Source organism: Cyphomyrmex costatus, unplaced genomic scaffold (assembly GCF_001594065.2).
Source record: "Cyphomyrmex costatus isolate MS0001 unplaced genomic scaffold, Ccosl1.0 scaffold193, whole genome shotgun sequence".
Taxonomy (NCBI): Eukaryota; Metazoa; Arthropoda; class Insecta; order Hymenoptera; family Formicidae; genus Cyphomyrmex; species Cyphomyrmex costatus.
In genome coordinates this window covers 5,137,885-5,162,121 of record NW_017275965.1, presented here as the reverse complement: position 1 = coordinate 5,162,121, position 24,237 = coordinate 5,137,885, and the positions used below count along the sequence as shown (strand labels likewise).

General features: G+C 28.7%; 1 protein-coding gene across 3 annotated transcripts; it reads right to left on the bottom strand.

Moving 5' to 3' along the window:
• Positions 1 to 1,426: 1,426 nt before the first annotated feature.
• PCB (Pyruvate carboxylase) lies at positions 1,427 to 22,705 on the bottom strand. 3 transcript variants are annotated; one of them, XM_018538611.1, is made up of 14 exons: positions 22,629 to 22,705; positions 14,508 to 15,046; positions 12,826 to 13,145; positions 12,348 to 12,498; positions 11,205 to 11,416; positions 10,181 to 10,383; positions 9,581 to 9,842; positions 8,847 to 9,165; positions 7,603 to 7,653; positions 6,263 to 6,730; positions 5,459 to 5,848; positions 4,572 to 5,007; positions 4,099 to 4,495; positions 1,427 to 1,915 (listed from the first exon to the last, which is right to left on the bottom strand). In XM_018538611.1, exons 2-14 carry the CDS (start codon positions 14,638 to 14,640, stop codon positions 1,667 to 1,669), a joined length of 3,591 nt encoding a protein of 1,196 aa, XP_018394113.1. In that variant the 5' UTR covers positions 14,641 to 15,046; positions 22,629 to 22,705; the 3' UTR covers positions 1,427 to 1,666. The 3 variants fall into 3 exon arrangements, with proteins under 3 accessions (XP_018394113.1, XP_018394114.1, XP_018394115.1); XM_018538612.1 differs by lacking the exon at positions 22,629 to 22,705 and adding an exon at positions 17,728 to 17,747; XM_018538613.1 differs by lacking the exon at positions 7,603 to 7,653.
• Positions 22,706 to 24,237: the final 1,532 nt, after the last annotated feature.

Sequence of the window (24,237 nt, the reverse complement as noted above, 5' to 3'; positions counted from 1 at the left end):
AGTACTAGGAAATATAATTTATTTATTTTTAAGTAAAGGAACAAGTTATTACGGATTCTAAAAATGATTAAAGTAGAAATATATTGATGCAATATAAAATATAATTTTACATCTACAATGTTATATTTATGTCATACAATAACGCAGTTTCTTAAATTCTTTATTTCCTAACAAATCATTTTCTTAAAAAATATTTTATCAACATTGCATATAATTTACAATAATAGAAATGTTGCAATAAATGCAACATACATTTATACAATCAGAATATTACATACGTGTTTATGGCACAATTATGTACATATTTATAAAGATTATTTTGTTACACCTTTAATTTCTCGGTAAATCTGCGCGTAAATAAAATTATATTACAAAATTATAAAGCGAGAATAATTTTTATAATTTATTAAAATTTATTTATCAAAATAAATTTTTTTAATTATGATTTTCTAAAATGTTTTTTTTTTTTTAAAATGTAACATTTTATGTTAATCTTGAAAAGACAAAAGTAAAACTTTTCAGGAATATTCTAGTCTTTGTTCCCTGAATGATTTTTTCTACATACTTGCTAAATCGTTCGCGTGAAGGCTTAGCTCAATATCGTAATTAAATTATGAAGGTAATTGTTTATATTTACACGCTTTATAATTATTATAAAATCATGCTGAAGTAGATACATGATCTTTTTTCCATTTTTTTGTTCAGTATAAGCAGATAAACTGGATCATATCGATATAATTATTTTGTATATGCTATAACGTGTGAATTAACTTCCTTAAGAAAATTTTGTTAGCTAATACTTTTTAATTGAATTGACTATATTTATATTTTTAATTGATCACAATTATTGATATTTATCTCAGAAATCTACTTATGAATAAGATATAAGAAAAAAATAATGTATGTTTTTTTCATTTAATCAAATGTGTAAGAGCGTTTATTAATTATTTATTTCAGAACGTTTTATATTGGAAAATTTATAGCGGTATTATTGTCAATTTTTTGAAGTTCTCAAGATACTATCTGATATATACAGTATAAATGTACAAATTAATTAATCTTTTAGGCAGCTTTGTATGATTTTATAAGATTAATCTTAATTATAGTACTAATCACATTGGCCCTACATATATCATTTTCAAATAATATATATATTATAGAAGATTTAAAACATTTTGATTAATACTCTGAAATGAAAATGTAACATTTCAATAGAAACAAAGATTATTTTAGATAAATAATAACTAATTCAACATTAAACTTCATGTTTAAGTTAAATAGAACTGTTGTGTTTGTTCAATGTATAGATGGACGTTTTTAAATTTCCGTATGTGTTCTTACATACGATCTAAGAAGTAAAATTATTTAAAGAAACATGACAATAAACGTACGTAACAATCATTTTGAAAAGTTTATCAATGCGCGATAATAATTCTTGGATAATAAACACTTATCGACGATTCCGGATCCAAAATCAATAATCATCGATAATAGAATGTTAAAATAATATTAAACGAAAACTTTTAGTCCAAGGCATTCAAACTTCTTACGAAGATTGTTGAAGATCTTGTCTTCCACACACACACTATCAGAATAGATAGGAATAAATATTTGGTGTTGTCTTTACACGATTTGATTTTTAGGTCAATTCCATCAGCGCGAGAGTCTATTCAAACGTCAAGACGAGATCGTCTCCTTCTAATCTCATGCCCAAGCTGATTTCGAGACTCTTGATTTTGCCCGCTTTAGGCGCTTGCACAACCATCTCCATCTTCATGGCAGATAGCACAACTAATGGTGCACCTTTTTCGACAGTATCGCCCACTTTTACTCTGATGTCAATCACTTCTCCGGGCATCGGTGCTCCCAAATGATTACTGTCACCTTTCGTCGCTTTTGGATGTACATGCAATTCCTGCACAGAGAATAAGAAAATTCGTATCGTACTTTATTTGAGATATTCATTTAATCTCAATTTAATCGTAATCTTTTAATTATCTTCACATGTAAGGTAATTTTATTTTAATTTCAGTTTAATTGTTATTTAACACTTTAATTTTAAAAAACAAAAATAGACAAAGGCATATAAGAGTCAAATACAAAATTATAGACAACAAAGTCATAACATGATAATACCTTTAATTACAGAATCAAATAAAAATATATAAATTATTACCAACTAATTTCTAAACGCGCGCATGAAGAAATTAAATTATAAATTAAAAATAAAAATAGAGAGCATGACGTTTCGACTATAAATTTGAGTCATCCTCAGATGTCACATTATTATACAGAAAGATATATCTACTAAGGAAAAATGTTAACGCAGTAAGATCTAGTTTGTCTAGTACGAAGTTATAGATGTACGTGCTAATATTGATTATTTTCATGATAAAACTGGTAATTTTCTCCGAGGAAGCAACAAATCTCGTCAGCCGATTGGATGATCGAATGCGATATGTACTTGTAGTTCTAATATTAACACAAAAAATTTTTATGTTTCTAAAAACTATAATCTGACAAGCGAATTGCATCTGCGATAAAAACTCACCCCTGAGTGTCGAAAATTCCAAGTATCCATATTAATAAAATAAACGTCAAATATTATATCGGTGAGAATAAAATTGTGATTTTAATTATAAGTGTAATTCGTCCCAATATAAAAAAGAAAAATAATCGTCTTATTGCTTCGACGTCACAAACTAAAATACATAAAATCTTGGTAATGCAAAGTCAAATGTTGTTTATAATTGGAACATATGACACATGTAGACCCTCTGTGTCTGTCTGTAGGTTTTGAGACTGTTATGCTGTTTTTTTAATGTTTAGCATCTCTGATACGATACGTTTATTATAACACGGTTCTTCGTTTAAAATTTGAACATTATTCCAATCGAAATCATATCCATGTTGCAATCTGTGTTCCATTATTACCGATCTAGAGCTCGTATTCCTTCGTATATGGTTACGGTGTTCTGTAATTCGTGTTTTTAATCTTCTTCCTGTTTGCCCCACATACGACGCATCACAATCATTACAATTTATTTTGTATACCACATTGGTTTTCGACAGAGAATCCAATGGATCCTTATGAACCTTAATGTATTTTTTCAGTTTATTAGAACTGAAATATGAGACCTTGATGTTGTTCTTATTAAGTTGTTTAAAATTTTCCGTAATACATGGAACATAAGGAACCATGAACCATGAACGACGCTACTTCATCATTATTTGCGACATTCATGTTCATTGATCTATCACGAGTGATGTCTTTGATTCTATTGTTGATATAGTCAAAAATTAGTTTAAGAGGATAATCATTTTTAATCAGAATATTTATAATAATAATTAAATTTTTATAATGAAAGATCGGATCTGATAACATTAAAGCTCTGTCTGTTAAATCAATGATTATACCTTTTTTTTGAGATAACGGATGGTTTGAAAAAAAGTTAAGAAATCTGCCTGAAAAAGTGGATTCTTAGAACCAATCAAAAATTAATTAATTTTTTAATGATAATCGAGATGTCAGAAAATTTAATGAGTTTGTTCCAACTTCTAACGTGAATTGTAAACGAGGATGGAAAGAATTGAACGCATCAATAAAAGAATTAATTTCCGAAACACGAACTGCTGCACACTGCAGGTCATCTACATATCTAAAATAAAATAGAACATTGTCTTTAAACAACATCAAAGCAGTTCTTTCCAGTCTTTGCATCTATAACTTCGTACTAGACAAAAGATCTTACTGCGTTAACATTTTTCCTTAGTAGATATATCTTTCTGTATAATAATGTGACATCTGAGGATGACTCAAATTTAGAGTCGAAACGTCATGCTCTCTATTTTTATTTTTAATTTATAATTTAATTTATTCATGCGCACGTTTAGAAATTAGTTGATAATATTTTATATATTTTTATTTGATTCTGTAATTAAAAGTATTATCATGTTATGACTTTGTTGTCTATAATTTTGTATTTGACTCTTATATGCCTTTGTCTATCTTTGTTTTTTAAATACTATAAGAGTCCTGTATATGCTCTTCAACTTTAATTTCATTTTAATAATACTGAAAATTTGCAAGTCTCTTACCTTGACGGCCTCTTTATCTTTGATGAACACAGATCTCAGTTGACCGTTCATTTCGAAAAATACCTCACGTTCGCCATTTTTCGTGAGATCCTCTGCAACTGCCAAAGTTTTGATACCGAGAGTTTTGCCCTTCTCAATTGTGACATCGAATACCTCGCCTACTTTAGGCCCCGTGAGAAAAATTCTGGTCTCCAATTTATCTACCGGACCAAACTGTTCCTTGAAGTTCAAATAATCCTTTGTTACTTTAGGGTAAAGCGCAGCCGACATAACATCCTTTTCGGTAACGTGTGGGTGAGATTCTTTCAACTCGGTTCTCAGGGCATCTAAGTCGAGTGATGCCAAACTCGCGCCTGGTCTGCCCTGCACGCGTGGCATGTCCTTGAGAACTTTTGACCTGACCAAATTATAAACGCAAAATAAATGCAATGAAAGAATTATCGTGAAATTAACATTATACACGAAATTCTTACCTGAGAGGTTCAGGAAATCCTCCGTGAGGTTCACCAATGGCACCTTGAAGAAATTCGACTACCGACTTAGGGAACGATAGTTCCTCGGCTCTCTTAAGAACATCATCAGCGGACAGTTTGTTTTGAACCATAAATTGTGCTAAGTCACCGACAACTTTGGAGCTCGGCGTAACTTTTATAATATCACCGAGTAAAAGATTGGCTTGTCGATATGCCTTTTTTACGTCTTCGAAGAATTCACCCAGACCGAGCGAATAAGCTTGGAATTGCAGATTTGTGTACTGACCACCAGGAATTTCGTTGAGATAGACATCCGCGTTTCCGGACTTCATCGTTGTTGTGCATTCGAAAGGTGCGTAAAGCGTTCGCGTTTGTTCCCAATATGCCGAATATTCGGAGACATCAGATAGATCCAATTTTGTGTCAATATCCGTACCTATTATGATATTAATTAAAAATTTTCTTAGCTTCAGCATTAATTAAAAAAAATTTAATATAATTTTATTTCTCTTACAGCATATTATATTAATAAATTTAATAAACTGATAAAAAACATTACAATGTTACAACAGCAATTAAAATAATAATTAAAATGTAATTGAAGCCGTCAGTTATCGTTCAAATTGAAATGTGAAAAATTATCACACCTTATAGGTAGATATGTGATTTTGTAAATTTAACTAGATATAGATCTGTGAGAGTAATTATATAGGGCGCTCAAACTGATTGCTAGAATATCGAAACTTTTTGCAGCATTACTTATCATGTTTGACTTTTCTATATAATTTATTTTGATAGTTCAACAATCCTTCCAGGTACAAAAATGAAAAAAGTATATAAAAAATTAATTTATAATCACTCAAAATTAAAAAGTTATTAAACTGTACCCTGAAGAGATGCAACAACGGCTCCCATAGAAGGCTGACTGGTCATGCCGGACATGCTATCAACGGCAACGTCTACAACATCGGCACCGCTTTTCGCACAGGCCAACATGGAGGCTACTCCAGCTCCAGCAGTATCGTGCGTATGTATGTGAAGAGGCACATCCGGATGCTTTTGTCTTATTGCGTCGATCAACATTTCGGCTGCTTTTGGTTTGAGCAATCCAGCCATATCTTTGATCGCTAAGACATGAGTACCCACTTTGACTAGCTCGTCCGCTAAGTCGGTATAATATTTCAGGTTGTACTTGGTACGATTCGGGTCACTTACGTCACCCGTGTAGGAAATCGCCGCCTCGACGATACCCCCGGCATTTCCAGCGGCCTCCATACCTGAAGAAAAACTCACGCTCAGAGAAGAAATTTTTACGCAAAAATATGTTTACAGTTTATAAGACGACTTTACAGAATTAAATGGAATTAAATTAAAATATGCAAAGTGTCGTAGGCAATGTGAATACACAGTTAAGTAGTGAAAAAGTTTTATCGATTTGAGTTGGATCTTAATATAATATTATATTTCGGCATAAATTTATATTCAAATGAAATCACTTTTAATCTTGAGACGCAATCTTAAACCGAACTGAGATATTAAAATCACAAATTCAAAAGCAATTTATAAAGACATTGATACTACTATAATAATTAAACATTTTAAAAAGTTATTTAAATTGAGAATATTTGTTTCGACAATATTTCGTTGTTACATTATAGATATACAGTTAGGTCATTTAAAAAAAAACTCACCAACGATAAGATTCGGCAAGTAATTGAGCGAATCGAATACTCTGAAGATATCCATTCCGCTTTTCACAGCCAGTTCACAGAACTTGAAGACGACGTTATCGGGATAGTTCGTGTACCCGACAGCATTAGCGCCTCGAAGTAACATTTGGAATGGAATATTAGGGATAGCCTTGCGCATATCTTCCAGCCGTTCCCAAGGACACTCATGAAGGAACCTTAAAGCTACGTCGAAGGTCGCGCCGCCCCAGTTCTCCAGCGAATAGAGATTGTTGAATTTATGGGCGACGAATGGTGAGATCATCAGTAAATCGTGTGATCGTACACGAGTCGCTAGAAGAGACTGATGGGCATCACGGAACGTAGTATCCATCAAAAGGAGGCCTTTGTGCTGTCTAATAGTTTTGGCGAAAGCTTCCGGACCTTGCTCTTTATAAATGTGTCGGAATCCTTCCGGAGGATCCAGAGGTTCTGGAAAGGAGTGCAGAAGAAGATTATAGTTTAATGCTTTTCTGAAAAGAATGAGTTGTTATTTGGTACGTGCTGTTATTAGTAGGCATGAAAAATGTTTAGAAGCGATGAATTTAGACATTTATCGTTGATAAAAGATGAGAATAAAGAAATATAGAAATAAGTCATTTATAAAATAAATGTGTTCACATAACTATATTGATTTAATATTGAGTTGTATTATAATAATGAATATATATATTTATAGATATTTTAAGAGTTTTTTATTTTTTCAAATTAATTTAATTTTTGATTAACACAATAAATATTTAATTTTTAAAAAACGTAATTTTATATATATACATATAATTATATAGAAAACATTAAGTTCGAATAAAAATTCTTGTTGTTAAATATTACTTTAGTATTATATAACATTAGTAAACATATTTTTTTATTCTGAAAATGCTTAGAAAAGAGTAAGAAAATATTTCATATAAGACAGGCATAGCATTTGGAAATTAATATATCGCTATGAATTAAATAATAAATTAATATTTTAATAAAGTAGCAAAATACCTATTTTTGTGTACGTATTATTATTATTATGGCATTATTATATAGTAGCTCATTTAATATTTTTTGATGCATTTAATATATTAAATTAATTATGTATAATTAAAAATTTAGGAAAACTTATTTAGAATAAATTCCAATAAACAAAAGTCTGCCAATCTGAAAAAACAATAACAAATTAAAAAAAAATTTGTTTATGTTACACACAAAATTTGTTATACTGTACCAGTTTTTAGCTTCTTTCAATCTGCACAATGCTGAATATTGAAATAATATAAATAAAAAGGCATTACATTTATGTAACACTGTAACCATACCTGGTGCGTCGGGATCATTGGTTTCTTCTGCAGCTGCAAGCTTAGCAAAGTCTAAAAAAATTGCCAAACAAAAAAATAAAAGCATGCGGTAAAGAGTGAAGAGTGTAAAAGAGGGAAATTAATATTTAAAGATGTAAGTCACTATTATAAGAATATGACAATGAATCTTTAAGAGACAAAGATTTCTGGGATTTGTCTCGATTTATTGGATTTATCCCATATGTAAACTTATAGCGTATACCGGTGATACTTTAAATATAAATGGATTTCTTTTTAATTTTAATGCAAATAGAATAGAATATTGAATTATTTTCAATACTAAAACAGCATGCTGTATTATTACTTGTTAACATAATGACGATAAGTAGAGACACATGAAGATGTTTTGTGAGCCCATTTACGAATTCGCGTAGTGTGCAGTGTGCTTAATGTAGCGCGGTGCAATAATTATGTTGGAATTTAGACACATGAACACACCAAAAAGAAAAAAAAATAGATTTTTAGAACGGTTAAATCGAGTGTCCCTATAAACCCAGCAGAAAAGCGTAAACGGTTTGTTACTTGTAAGCAAAAAGGATGTTTACTATTTATTATGTAAATATCATATTTCAGCACTTTCATATAAGATATTGGTTTGCGTATATAGATATATACGGAGAAACACTACTGTGTCTCTCTACCTCTGATGATTCAATATTATTGTTTGCGTTTATTTAAACCATTAATTATTAATGAAATTAATCAATAATTAAAGAAATAATATAATTCTTTGGTATGTAAAGTCGAGTGTGTTTATAAATTTGTAAAGATTTTAAACGAAGGAAAAATCTCATCATGTATATGTATTAGAAAACGTTAAATATTTTTAAATCATTTCTTCAGTCATTTGTTAATATTTTTTAAAATTAAAAAACATCTTTAAATATTCATAAACATTCACAGGATTAATTTACAGTAGTCTTTATGTAAACGTTAATCCCATTAGTAGACATCCTGTTTAATAAAAAAATAAAAAAAAAAGAAAAATATATAATCCCTGGTTTGCTGATCCATAAAAGCACGTTCTTTGTACGCCACTGTTCTAAGTATGGCTAGAGTAATTTTGTCACCTAACGTGGACAGTATTTAACTTAATTATTAATATCCAAATTTAATAGGTATTTAGTTATCAAAATTTCTATGATGTAGAGTTTAAAGGGTATGTCACCCCCAATTAATGCATTCGTTGGTAACCGAATGTGTACCTAGAGCAATCTGCGGAATATGCGGTTTAATGTCCGCTGGCTTCAGTTGAGTTGCTAATGGCGTGCTTGGACCATTCACCAAGACGGTACCGATATAATTGAGCAATTTCTGTGCTCGATTCTGGCTCGGTTGCAACTGAAAAAGCTGAGGATGCTCGTCGATGAAGTATGTATCGACAATACCATTGAGGAACTTTTGATTCTCCAAGACATTTAGTAGAAAAGGTATATTCGTCTTTACTCCTCGCACGCGGAATTCGCGAAGGGCTCGATTCATTTTGGCGCAAGATGACGGAAGATCACTGGCATGGGCGATTACCTGAGAAAACAGAAAATATATTATTCGTATTCTTTAAATATACTCTCTAAATTCTTTAAAGTGAAATTGCACTCTAAAGAATGAAAATTGAGTCAGTCTTGAAAAAGAATGATACAATTTTTAATCTTTAAGAGTGAGATTTACTTTAAAAGTTTCAGAAAGTAGATAGAACTATAGGGCGTAATACAATTTCGAACATGGTATAATTCTGAAAATAGTTTAATTTTCAAGATTCAAGTTTAATAACTGTACAATCTCATTCTGTGAAGAGTTGTGTGCTAAACAGGAACAAAACGTAAACTTCGAAAGTTAAATTCAATTTTATTTTAGAATTGTACCATGTTCAAAATTGTACCACCTTACCTTAATGCATAAATGTGATAAAATTTCTTTGCAATTAGGATCATCATCGTACCTTAACGAGAAGCGAATCATAATATGGCGAGATTATAGCACCAGCGAATGCGGAGGCTCCATCCAATCGGATACCCATACCTTCGCCGGAACGAAAAACTTCTATTCTTCCAGTATCCGGTTGGAAGTTCTTAGCCGGATCTTCTGTGGTCACTCGGCACTGAATCGCGAATCCTTGAGGTATGATTTTTTCTTGCGTCATACTAAGTTCTGGTAATGTCATTCCCTCGGCAATTCGAATTTGAGATTGTACGAGATCGATTCTGAAAGAATGAAGATGACAAAATGATATGTAATAATTGACGCTTGTGTAAAACGTCACGCATATTAATGTTACATGTTAATATTACAATTAAGCACATTTAATTAGGAAATAAAAGTAATGCGTTATTTATAATGCCTTTACTTTACAATTACAAGTTACTTTTTATGATAATGGGTTGGTATTATTATTTTTGGAGAATCAGTAATTATTAATATAGTAACTACAGTTACTTTTAAAAAATAACTTTATATTCTCTGCATTTAATTACTAAAAGAAAGTAAAGGAGAAAAATGATGAAAAAATATGAAAAGATATATTTTTTGTCTATTTCATTACCCTGTTATTTCTTCAGTTACTGTGTGCTCAACTTGTAATCTAGCATTGACTTCAATAAAGTAGAAATTTCCAGATTCATCAACCAAGAATTCCACAGTACCAGCATTCGAATAACCAACATGTTTTGCTAATTTGACTGCGTAATCAGTCATTTTCTCGCGAACCTTAGACGATAATGCTGGAGCTGGCGCAATCTCGACAACCTGCATTTTACGAAAGTTATAAATCTTTGTTTTACTCAAATTTTCATATCGAATTTTTTCAACTTTTTTACTGTCATATTGTGTTTGTAATATGAACGCAATATAGGCTCGTTTAAATCGCATTTTGCAATATCGAGATATTATTTATTTTGAGAACTTATATAAATCTACGGACTACAATCATGAATCTCGTATGGTTGCGCCATTGTCCTTGTTTCGAATAAACCGAACGAATGCCATCGCGGTGAATGTACTTGTGTCTTTAGGAGCATGCATCCTTGAGAAATTCTTAAGAAGAAAAAAACTCGACAAATTCTAATTCGTTCACACAGAATGAAGAAATTGCTCAAACTAAAAACTTTATTATGCTAACGTGTAATATTTTTAGCATATATCTTACATTTTGATACGCAATATCTGCATATCTTCTGCATTAATCACAATCTTTTTATGAATCGTATAGTATTATCTTCGTTCGATCTTACAATGCATAAATTAACAAAATAATTTACTTAATTGCTACTAACTTTGATCGTCAATGGATGATATCTTCTTTAAAATCATTTTTTATATTATTATATTGTTTATTTATTAATCATTTTCAGAAACTAATTTCAAATTTGCGAAGACTATATAATGTTATTTCTTAAAATAGAAATAAAAATCTGTTGGATAGATTTAAAAAAGAACAATATCACTGCTCTTTTTTAATAATATTATATTGATTATTGAATATAAGATATATTCAATAATCAATATTTCAATCATGATGTATTTAACTGTGATTGTTACGTATACTAAATTAAAATTAAGGCACTGACCTTTTGATGACGACGCTGCACAGAACAATCACGTTCATATAAATGTACAACGTTACCAGCGTGATCTCCGAGCAATTGCACTTCTATATGACGTGGTCTCTCAATGAATTTTTCAATGAACATTGCGCCATTTCCAAAAGCAGCCGCCGCTTCGGAAGATGCACGCTCGAACATTTCACGTACCTCTTCCATTTGTCTTACAACTCTCATACCTATAAAAATTAATTAAAATAATGATTTCGTCATTATTGAAGAAGGCTCGAACTTAGCCGAAACACATAGTTTGTTCGCATTATATTATAACGAAATAAAATTTTTAGCTTATCTAAAATCGCGCACTGACTCATAAATATCCTTCTTGTTTCAATCATTTTTTCCTCGTACCTATGTACAATGTAACACATAATAAAATTACGAAATTTTTTTAATAATATCATATTTTCATGTATGTAATTAATTTTAAGAAACATTGTCAGACTTCTATAGAATCTAATTATTTAAATTTTATAATAGTTAATAAAATCAAAATTTTTATTTTTAACATAATATATAAATTTTTCAATTATTATATATTAGAAAAACATATTATTTCTAAATTATTATTTAAAACATTATATAATTAAAAAAAAACTTGTTTTAGATATTTTACATAACGTATTTAAATTCTATTATTAGGTTATGCATTTTTGTCCAGCATACTCTGCAAGTCAGGTTTCGCCATTGGAGATGAGTAACTTGCCATAAATGTAGTTTGAGTGTCGATAATTTTTGCATTGTTCGATAACGAATAGACGCGTTTTCCAAACACGTAAGAACATTATTCAACGGAAAAAAACATTCTTTGTCCATATGATCCATATCTCCATATTTACGATCTTAATGGTTATAGCCGATTGGTGTTGCTTTAAAACTTAAAGTAAATTTACTTAAAGTAACTTTTTGTTTTTTACATGAATTTTAGTTTATGTATATGTATAACGTGTATGCAATAGTATAAAACTTTTCAAGCAAATCTGATGATACCAATATATTAAATTATCGTTGCAGTAAAGCAGCAAAATTTAATATTGTTACTATTTCTTTTATATTTAAGTAAATTAAAATGATATGATTATGTATTAGTTCTTGATGTTTTAGATATACCTCGTCCTCCACCCCCGTACGCTGCCTTGAAGATAACCGGAAGACCATGTTTCATGCAGAACTCCATCGCTTCTTCAGAACTTGTAACTGGCCCATCTGTTCCTGGAACGATAGGTACTCCAGCTTGAATCGCGGCTTGCCTGGCAGCCACCTATCAATTAAATTGCATTATATTGTGTCTTGGTTCTAAGATTGTAGGAGGATTTTGGAATTAAAATTAATTAAAATTTTTTCTAGAATATGTTATGTATGGTGAGCAATTCTATAAATTTTCAATGTTTTATATTTCTTTACTGCACTTAGAAGTTTTAAATCCAAAACATAACAATTTGGAATGCATACATTAACTGGAATAAGCAGTTTGTTAATGTTTATGAATTTTTATATCGTATAACAAATATTAAATATATAATTTAATGTTCTCTCAATAATATATATTATATAATGTAATATAACGTATATGTTAATAATACTTTACCTTGTCTCCCATTTGTTGGACGACTTTAGGACTAGGTCCAATGAATCTGATGCCTGCATTAGTAACTGCTTGAGCAAAGTCTGCTCTTTCGGAAAGGAATCCATAACCAGGATGGATGGCGTCGACATTGTTTTCCTTGGCTACTTGGATAATTTCAGGAATATTCAGGTAAGCTTGAACGGGTGGTAATCCTTTGCCTACTAAATAACCTTCGTCTGCTTTCTGACGGTGCATCTGCATTTTATCCTGTTCCGAATAAATTGCTACGGAGCGAATGCCAAGTTCCGAACAAGCACGAAATACACGAATGGCAATTTCTCCTGAAATATTATGTTTGCAAGTTAAAATTTTTTACGTTAAAAAATAGTAACTTGAAATTGGGCATTAGGTACAGTGCTTGCTTTATTAATTCCTTGTCACAGTTTTATATTAACTGTATCTTCGAAACTGGTTAATATTATATATTTAATATTGAACATTAAGAAAATGAAGAAAATATGATCATTAATAAAATTTTTCCTCTAGAGTTTATTTTTATTGTTTCAAAATATTAATGTAATTTAAAATTTTAAATAATTTTAAAATATATTATTTTTTATTAGTCTCGCGCGTAACAAGTTTAGAATGACAATGTAAATAGAAGATATACGAGCCATGGAATTCATTGAGATGTATTACGTTTACGATATGAGTAAATTATGGTATACAGCTTAATTTAATGGAGTACCTAAGATATATTCGATTCTCGGTCACATATAAAGAACAACGCTGTTTCACATGTTGATTAATCATACAATCTTGTTCTATAGAAATCAATATAGAAGTCATTGATTAATCCGTCAATTCAAGTAACGTTGATATATCATACCTAATGAAAGTAATGCTGATTGCTTCCAATGAAAGTAGCAATTATTATTTGAAATGTGTAATTATTTTCTATTACTTCCTCATTGTGTGTATATAGATTACAAGTAAAATATCACAGTGTACTATTTTAGAAGGTGCAATAAAATAAAAGAGCCCAAATTTTTACATATAACTGTATATACGTACAGTGTTTGTATAAATTTATTAAAATATTAAATAATGAGATAAATTATAATAGCAATAATAATATAAAATTTCTGTCAACAAGCGTGTTAAAGAATTTATGATATTATCAAGAATGAATTTGTAAGAATCCATGTGATATCCATTGTTTTATCTGCCCTTCACGAGATATACGTTTCTTTATCTCTATCTTTCGAAATTCAAAAGCTACTTGTCAAATAATCTAGATTATGACACAATGATATATTTGGATAGGTCAAGATATGCTTTGTAGAGATATTAAGAATTTTAATAACTAACATTAAATATTTAGTTAATAATTCACCTTTATTAAACTTACGGAATATTTAGCTATAGAAAAAATAATGTAATAAACATATATTAAAAATTTTGAAATATTTTCTTTCTCTTTAATCAAATGTTTAAAGTATTATGTATTTTGATATGCATAATAATAATATGATAATAAGTTTTCTGCAACGTATTGAAAATAACAAAAAAGTACTATAATTTTGAATATATTTTGTATAAAAATGACTATTTTATGGTAATTTTTTAAAATACCAAAATTAAAAAATCTCATGTATATCTATACATAGTGTTATTTTACCAAAAATTAATAATTTACTCACCTCGATTGGCAACGAGAACACTTCTGATTGGTCTGTATTCTACATCTGTGCTGAAATATCTTGTAGTAATTTTCCATAATTGTAACACAGTTTTGTGCTTATTTAGCGCTCGATGAGCACGCATGGAATGCATTTTATCAATTACGTATTTTTATTAAGCGTTCACACAATCTTCACAGAATTCTTCCTCGTTATTTTTGTTCGAAGGGCGTATAAAAAATTAAATAATAAACTTCTAAACTTTATCTTTTTAAAATAAATTATCTCCTTATCGAAACTGTTCAGGTCGGTTTAAATATTTTCAAATTAACTCTCGTATAAAAGCTTTTTCTCTTGTGTTGTCTCGGTCTTCGCTCGAGTTCAAACTCTAAATGGTCTTCGTATGATCGCGATAACGATGTCTTTTGGAGTTATCGCTAGACGCAGCTTCCAGCTTGTCAGAACATTCGTTTTGATAATTTTTATTATATATTTAAATCGTTTTCTTGCCTGTTTCCTTAAAATAACACTTCGATATTTCGTCAATTTTTTTGATATTTCTGAAACAGACAAATTCCATTTTCTTTTAATACAATAATTATTGCAGTAATTATTTTAATGTTATAATTAAGATTATTGCAAATTAAATTATCAAACGACAAATTAAAAATAATTTTTTTACAATGAAGAAAATCTGTTTTTTTGAAGATTACACATTTGTCTTCAACGTATTGAAGTGTAAAGACAAACTTTTCGTCATCAAAGAATTAATATAAAATTAATAAGCAATCAATCCGTAAAAGATTGAATAGTATCGTAACATTTGCTTTATCCGCAAATTGACTCATTGACGCAGCTATGACATTGAACGTAATGCTGCATCGAACGTAAGCTGCGAGCGCATCTAAATTAAAGCGCTAGAATAGTATTTACTCACTACGTACGATACATCATATAACATTTGTTGACTTATGTTTTCGGCATGCCAGCCAACTGTGATGGAGTCACGTGCAATATTTGCATTACTTACTTGTATAGAAAATACGCGCGTAGCGTAAAGATATTCTCGCGGAAATTTCAAGCTTTAGGTCAAGCGAATAATTTGTGGCTGTATCGATTGAATTAAACATGTCATGAATAAATTGTTATTGTATGCATCAAGGAACAAAAAATTATAACAATTTTTATATAATACATTTATCGCTCGTTCATTCCAAAAGAAATGTTTAAGAAAATATATTTTTACGTAGGAAGAAATTATCAAAAGAAATTATTTAGATTATATGACGTTAAATATAATTTTTTATATACATACAGGATGTGGTTAGATAATACTACACTAGTTTACGATGATGATGACTGTGTATATTCTGCAGCGACATGATCAATGATCAACGACTATTCAAAAAGTCATCAATTTAATATACCTAAATAAATCGTACCAATAATGTCATATCGTTTCATGACTTCGACATAGAAATTTGTTCGACATTATTTTTTATGAATAAAAAATATTTTTATGAGTTAGCTATCATAAATATGTTTTATATTCAGTAACGTAGAACATATTAACACCACCAATCAAAGATTGCAATGCAATAAATTGTTCAAATGAAAGTGATGAAAATCAATTTGTAATTTTTATTAACTCGTATCACTGATTCTAGCTTATGTTATCGTTTATATATATCATAAAAGATAAAAGTATCTACAAAAAAACTGATATCAGGTAAACATGTAATGAACGGATAGAGATTACTCACACATGCGATGCAAAATATAACGCGACGTAATTATAAGTCGTTAAGATAAAATCGTTTCATGAATAAAAAAACTCTGCCGTTTGCTAAACATTACGATAGTAGAAATGCAAAAGAACAAACCGAGACATAACAAAAAGTGTTTAAAATCGAGACGTGAGACGTCTTTTGTGTTTAAAAAACGTCTTATGTCACAATTTTAGACTTTGTGTTATTTGGAGAATGATTTAAGATTGACCGAATATTAATTTAACATACAGTAAATTGATAATTATAAAATTATTTATATTAAAGAACTATTTAGATCAAAATATTTTTTAGTATTTGTAATTAAAAATGCATAAAAATTTGCAATTAGTTATAAAATTTTTATTTATATTTTTAATAAGTATACATGTATTTTTTATACGACATAATTCATTTGATTAAATATTTACATTGTATAAATAATACCTTTCTATTTAAAGAAATAATATTTTATATGGTACCTTATCAGACGAAATATATTTTAATTAAGTGTTGTTTAAATATCTTTCAATATATTAAATATATTAAATAGTGCATATAGCAATTTTTCTTGTATAGTAACGTATACATGTATCAATTATCTATTATGAAATCGTAAGGAAATAAAATTTATTTTCTTCTCTTTTTTTTTTAGACATCGGTGATTCATATCGTCTCAAGTCAGTTTGTTATATTTGATAACAAGAGAAAGTAGCTTTTAACGCCACGAATTGCCGGAAAATCTTGTCACGCGCCATTAAGACGTACATTTACACAATCTACATTTACATGATCAATGGAATGCATTTATAATTATCGTTTGTTATTATAACACAGACTATGCATTCGCCGTAAGAGTTAAAATTGCGAATGCGCAGTTAATAAAAATTACTTCGATGTTTCATCCGCCATTAACGAAAGAAACTCTTTGAGTTATGAATATAAATTGTCATCGCGATAATATAGCCGGGAAATTTCGATCTAAAATGTATAATAATATATACTTTATGTAATAGCATCAAGTTCATGCAATGTATACATATATTTCAGTAATATAATACAATTATTGTCCAGTAACACGCTAAATAAATTGCTATTTATGATAAATATTTTCTTAAATCAATACAATAAACTAATTAAAATATATTATATAATAAAATACCGAAAAAGAGTGTTATTATGATTCTTATATCATCGCACCTTTGTTTTATTAATGTTGAATTCTTTTTTTCTATATACTTTAGTTTTACATTCTTATGTAAAATATATTGTTTAAAAAATAATGAAGTAAATTATTCGCAAATAACATTACAAAAATTGACATGTATTAATTTATATGTATTAGTTAAATTTTATACATTAGTAATTTATATGTAGTTAATATGTATTAACGGAATATATGTGAAACAAATGAATTCTATCTGGACTAGATCTCGTATTTACATCGTGTATCGTGTTGTTGCTAAATTACTTACAATCACGCAATCGAACGGAATTCCGTCGACTGAGTAGGACTTTCGACTAAAGAACCGTGCCTGTAAATTTTCACAAGACCTTTGTCCCGAATACAATCTTGATCGACCTCACAATCTTCGATTGGCGTAAATGAATTGCTCTGCCTGGTGCCTCAGTTACGAAATCGAGATATCTATAGTTTTAATCGTATGAACTATTCACCCTTTGCTCGCATAACACGCGTTGTTGTCCTAGTTTTCTTATTATTTTCTAATACGCGTAACATAAAAAGGATCTAACGTGAGATTCTGAAAATATCATTCATATATCTGCATGTAGATTTTGTGAATTACGTATTATCTTTGCTAGAAATTATAATTATAGCTATTGATCTAACATAAGACAAAATTAAATAAGATAAACGTAATACGATTAGCATACGCGATAAGATAGTCGAAAAAAATCAATGAATATTGTATATATCTATACTGTAAAAAATAAAATGTTAATTTTAACTCAAAGACGTTGAGTGGATTTTCTGAGACATGTAAAAATGTTAACATTAACACAAAAATTTTAACATTTTTGCATGTCTCAGAAAATCCACTCAACGTCTTTGAGTTAAAATTAACATTTTATTTTTCTCAATGTTAAAATATTATCAAAATTTTAATATAAATATGTATTTAGAGAGTTTGGCTTTGTCACAATTATTGTAGACGATTTACGAACATAATCTTCTGCTAGACAACAATTGACATAAATCATATTTCATCACATCCGTATCTAATGGTTGTGTGGTCACAATTCGCATGAAGACGACCTTGCGACTAAATTAACTTTTCTAGAATATTAAACAGCTTTAAATACTGGGAAATAAATATCTCAGATCGCTTATTAGCGGTTATCACTCAAATCTGCAATCAATGCATAAATAAATAAATGAGAAATTAATTACTGCATGCCATAAATCATGACGGCAGAAGACTTAGAATTACTTGATCTTTCTGTGTATATCTACAATATAATTACAGAATTGCAATTCAATTAGACGATAACGAATGATAGCTGGCTTCATTTTCATCAATCAACCTTTTATGGTTTGAGTACGAAGCTATAATCGAGTCTATGTGTGTCACTGTTGTCTGTCTCGTGTACCTGATTGCTTCATATATAAGTATAAAAAGCGAACGTGGAAAAACGTTTCACACTTTCACTTTTATGATTTTATGATTGATTTTATCAGGATTTTGTCATTGCGATAGAGTTTAAATCTAGGCAATGTCAAGATAATTAAATGATAAATTGATAATAGTTAATTAATTCATTTAAGATTTAAGTAAAATGATAATTAGATTTATTAGTATCCAACGCCTTAGTTATTGAATTATTAGAGGATATCCACTTGTGCTAGTAGGTAAATGGTGTATGTAAATTCATATGTACACTATAGGATATTTTAAATCACATCAATCCGTAGCGCCATGCTTTTAGAAAGAGCAGATCCATTATCTATATGTATACATGGATTTCAGCATAATATAAGACATTTTTATACAATTATTTACAACAATACAAAAAAATTATGTGAAATTTTAATATATAACGAAATTAATTAAATACTCCTCCCTAATTTGCAGAGTAAATATCACAATAATAGCTGTGATAAGTATACTTTCATTTTATTTACTTAATTCTTTTATTTACTTAACTCGGCAATATGATTTAATGAAATTCAAATTCAATTGAATAACGGTTATATTTCTGAATAATGTATTAAAAATATAATACGATTATGAATTACATATTGAAGTGCATGAGGTTTTATCAGAAATAAAGATAAGTACCTACATTTTTCTGCACGTGATTTTCTGTGATTTACATGAATCGCAATTTGCGCTGCAAGAAAATATTTAAATAATAACACAAAAAGGACTACGAGCCTAACGAATCAATTAAATTTAATGACGTTACATATGTTTGGATGACTCCAATTGGGTCATGATCAATGTTAAATAAATTTTTTAAAAATTACATAAAATATCAGTAATTATAATAAAATATTTACATTAGTTGTAAAATTGACAAATTTCCAGATATTGAAAGACATTGATGAAAATAAAGACATCACATGATGTGTGAAGCAAATTATAAGTTGTTTACACATTGAGTGTTCATTATCCTGTCGAGAGTAAATCCTCTGTAAGGATTCTTGATTAATGGAAGCAAAAAAAGAATAAAACAAAAATATAGTCCATCCTAAATATAACCAATATAATAAAATGCAGTAAAAAAATTTTTTTTAGCATAGTAAGAATTGGAGCAAAGATGGAAGTCGGATTGTTAACAATGTGTGTTTATTGTATCACAATAAGTTGTAAAATGAAAATATTTAATATATAATATTTAATATTTAATAATAATGGCTAAGAGAAGAGAGTAAATAAAAATAGATTACGCTACAAACAGACTAGAGTTCATTGGCATCATTTCTTGGCAATTCTTATAAGAATGATTATAACAAGAGTGGGTCAATATGTACACTAGAGGTGTATTGATTTCTCACAAGAGAACCTCGCCCAGAATCTATCAAAATATGCGAAACATGATCTATCACCTTAATTTGTACATCTAATTGTAAGTAAGATTAGATAATATGATTGTTAATGATGTCACTTATTAAATCTACTAGTACTTCTTCAAAAGTAATAAATCTGAAAATATATTGATTAAAGGATTTACAAAAATAGAAAATGCAGAAAATGACGTAAAGAAGAAAGAGTTAATGAATTAGAAGAATATCAAATGATTTATGTACACAACGTGAGGCGCACGTGCTGTATGCAGTTTCTACGATGCGTCAGTCATGCATACATGAAATACATTACAATGAAGATCATCTCGTCAGATGAATTAATAGTCTACCTTTGTTATCTATAATTCACTCATCACAATCATTAAAAAACAGAAAATATTGACTAATTCCATTCCTTATTTGTCACATTCGAATGTTTCATTCCTCGTATGCATGATTCATAAGTACAAATACGATTTTATAGTTATAGTCTATGATTGACTAAATCAGTTCTTTAAGATAATTGAAATATTTTGAAATTATGTTTAACGTAACAATGAAATATTAATAATTAAAAACTAATTTACAAAAGGACGTCAAATACTTTTTTTTTAAAATTAACATTTGTTTTCCACATTTAATGGAATTTTAAACATTACAATTTGATTTCTTTTATTTTTATTTTACTTTAGAAGCTGAGGACAAATTTAGCGTTTGAAACGTGACAATAGTAAACGTAACGATAGTAAACGTATTTGTGCATATATAACTTTCAAAAATCAAATTCAAAAACTATCACAACTTTTTCTTATAAATAAGTGGTTAATAACATCTACTTCTTATAATTTTTATATCTAATAACGGAAGGGTATTATTGCTGCTTACTTTTCTTTTACGAATTTTTATCGAACATATGTCAGTGAACGACTTCATAATTTTTTATCGCAAACACAAAAACTATTACGTAAGAATGGAGACAGGTTATGCAAATTATTGTTCCGACTACACTATGTATTATTATGTTTGCTTTTTTTCTTAATGTTAGAATTCTTCAAGGATGATATATCTCGATCGTTCGGGAAATATTCAAATCTAACAAATACCTATCTTTGCTCTTGTGTGATAAGAACATCATTTCTTTGATATATATTTGATATTAAAGAACGCGATCTTTGATCCTGCATTAATACGGCGAGTCACAAAGATTTACCGTTCTCAACTAAAATACATCAGCTTTTATGACTTTGTTCAAATTGATGTTAATACACACTTGTACAAACGTGAGTGATATAACTTCTAGTAACGTGATATTAAGATATTTCTATCGCAAAGTTCTATCGTAAGAAATGCTTACTGTATTGTATTCAATTCTTTAACTTAAGTCTACATTGAAAAAAAATTTGCTATATCTTAATAAATATTTTTTTGAATATTTGTAAGTACATTTATTTACAGTAATATAAATATTGACGTAATGAAAAAAAGTAATAGTTAAATCAAATTAATAGTCTTGTAACAAATAAATATATGTTAATATTTAATAAAAGTTTACTTATATATAAATATTCAAAAAATATAAATATTCATATGTATTAAGGTATAGTAAATTTTTTTCAGTGTGTGTATGGATTATGTGCTATTATATTTACAAATGTATACTTTAAAATCTTATGAAAAAGAATATGATCAATGAACCTCGAGACATATCGAAACATATACTTCTGATGGAAAACACAGCTATCTTACGATTTCATTAACAATACAGAAATACCGAAATTTTTTCTTTTAAATTCAAAACTTTAAGATTAATTTTCAATAGAGATAGAATTTTGTATGTATATAGTTATTATTTATATAAAATTAATAAAATATTAATTTTTCTTCAGAATTCTTTAATTATCTTAATATTTAAATGGTATTTAATGATTTATAATGAAATGTTCAATGTATTCTGATTGAATATGTTATTCTTACTAAATCATTATTTCATTACAATTACGAATTAAAAATATCATGACAAAAATTATGTAAGCAAGTCGAAGACAAAATAAATTTTATCACACATCCTTTATTGACGCGATGTCAGTGAAATATTCACAAAATAAAGAGTCGCGTGTAACTAGTCGGACAATTAATTTTTTTTTTATTGCGAAACTATCAACGTCACACTTTTCCACATATTACGACACACGGTTTATTACTCGGCACACTCGGGGCACTGAGTAAGATTTTACTCCGGTTTCGATGAACCACTATCGAACACGTTGACCAGATACTAACAACATGCCAGTTGAGGTGAACGTACAGCCGATTCTGTAGATTTCAGTCAGTAATTCGTATACTTACTGTGTTGCTGGCCAGGAACGAGGTATAGCCTAGACTTGTCCGGCTGAAGTCTAAGCCGCACTGAACCGACTGAACGGTCTCTCTGGCACACGCGCTCGACGTTTACAGAAATAGAGGCAGTCGAACTTGCGCCTTGCGCTGCGTCAGAATATCTGTTTAACAGGACAGTTGAGTGTGCTGCTGCCATCTTTTGGTGGAAATGCTTGATAAAAGTTTTCTAATACATAGTTTCTTTAATTATCAAGTAAAATTAGATATTTTCTTTTTTTACGTTTCTCTTCCTTTACTTTCAAAATGAAATAAACATTTGACCCTGGAGAAGAAAAAAAAATTAGGTAAAATTCTAAATAGAAAGTATAAAAGCTGAACTTTGGCTATGACTTGATTGGAAGATAAAAATTAAAAACATAAGGAGACATTTATTAAATCATTGTCATCAAAAGATCACGATGTTTCATTTTTTTCTATAGTATTTTAATTATCTCATATTTGATTTTATAACATATATAGTATACTGATTGATTACATTATCGAGAAATCTAAAAATAAAATTGCAATATAAATTAAACAGCTTTAGATAAATTCTGTTCTTTAACAAATTTTAGATTAAGTTTTAAATTAATCGTTGCTGAAACTCAATGCTTAAACGTAAAGAGAGTGAAAATTGTTTCTTAATATTTTATTTATTTGTATACATTCATAGGCCCTAATTAGGCGTAAGCTAGTCCATTTCCAATTTCAATTAACAATTCAATTCTCAATAGTAAACGGACCACGATCGGTAAGCCGTATCGTGATTGTCGAGACATACGTGTAGGATCAAAGCATCCGATAGGATTATGGCGGAGAGTCAGGACATATGTGAGATTTGAATGGATCGATTATCCATATCGTGAAAAATCACGTTCGATAGTTATTGATAGAAATATATATCTACTCGAATGTGTAAAAACATGGACGTGTATAATTTTCTATTTCTATTCATAAATAGTACTCTCATTTGCTATCACGATAATTATTCCAAAATCATGAGCTTACTTAAATTTAAATAATGATTAATTGATTAAATTATCCGCCATATCCTTAGCAGACACTTCGAATATGCACATACAATGTTTATAATATATATATATATATATATATATATATATATATATATATATATATATATATATATATATATATATATATATATATATATATATATATATATATATATATATATATATATATATATATATATATATATATATATATATATATATATATATATATATATATATATATATATATATATATATATATATATATATATATATATATATATATATATATATATATATATATATATAATTACTTGATATTCAAAATAATAGCTTGGAAAGCGTATGTCATCATGTTGATTTCCGAATCATACATTAAATAACTTCTTGGAAAGTAGCTGTGTTAAATTAGACAAATATATATTTAACCACAGAAAATTGCTACTTTTTAAGTTATTGCGATGTAATCATTGATTATAATTAATTTGATTTAAATTTAAATGTTTAAATATTTTGTTATAATTTATAAATTATTTAATATTTTGCGATTATTTTGTTTCTGACTT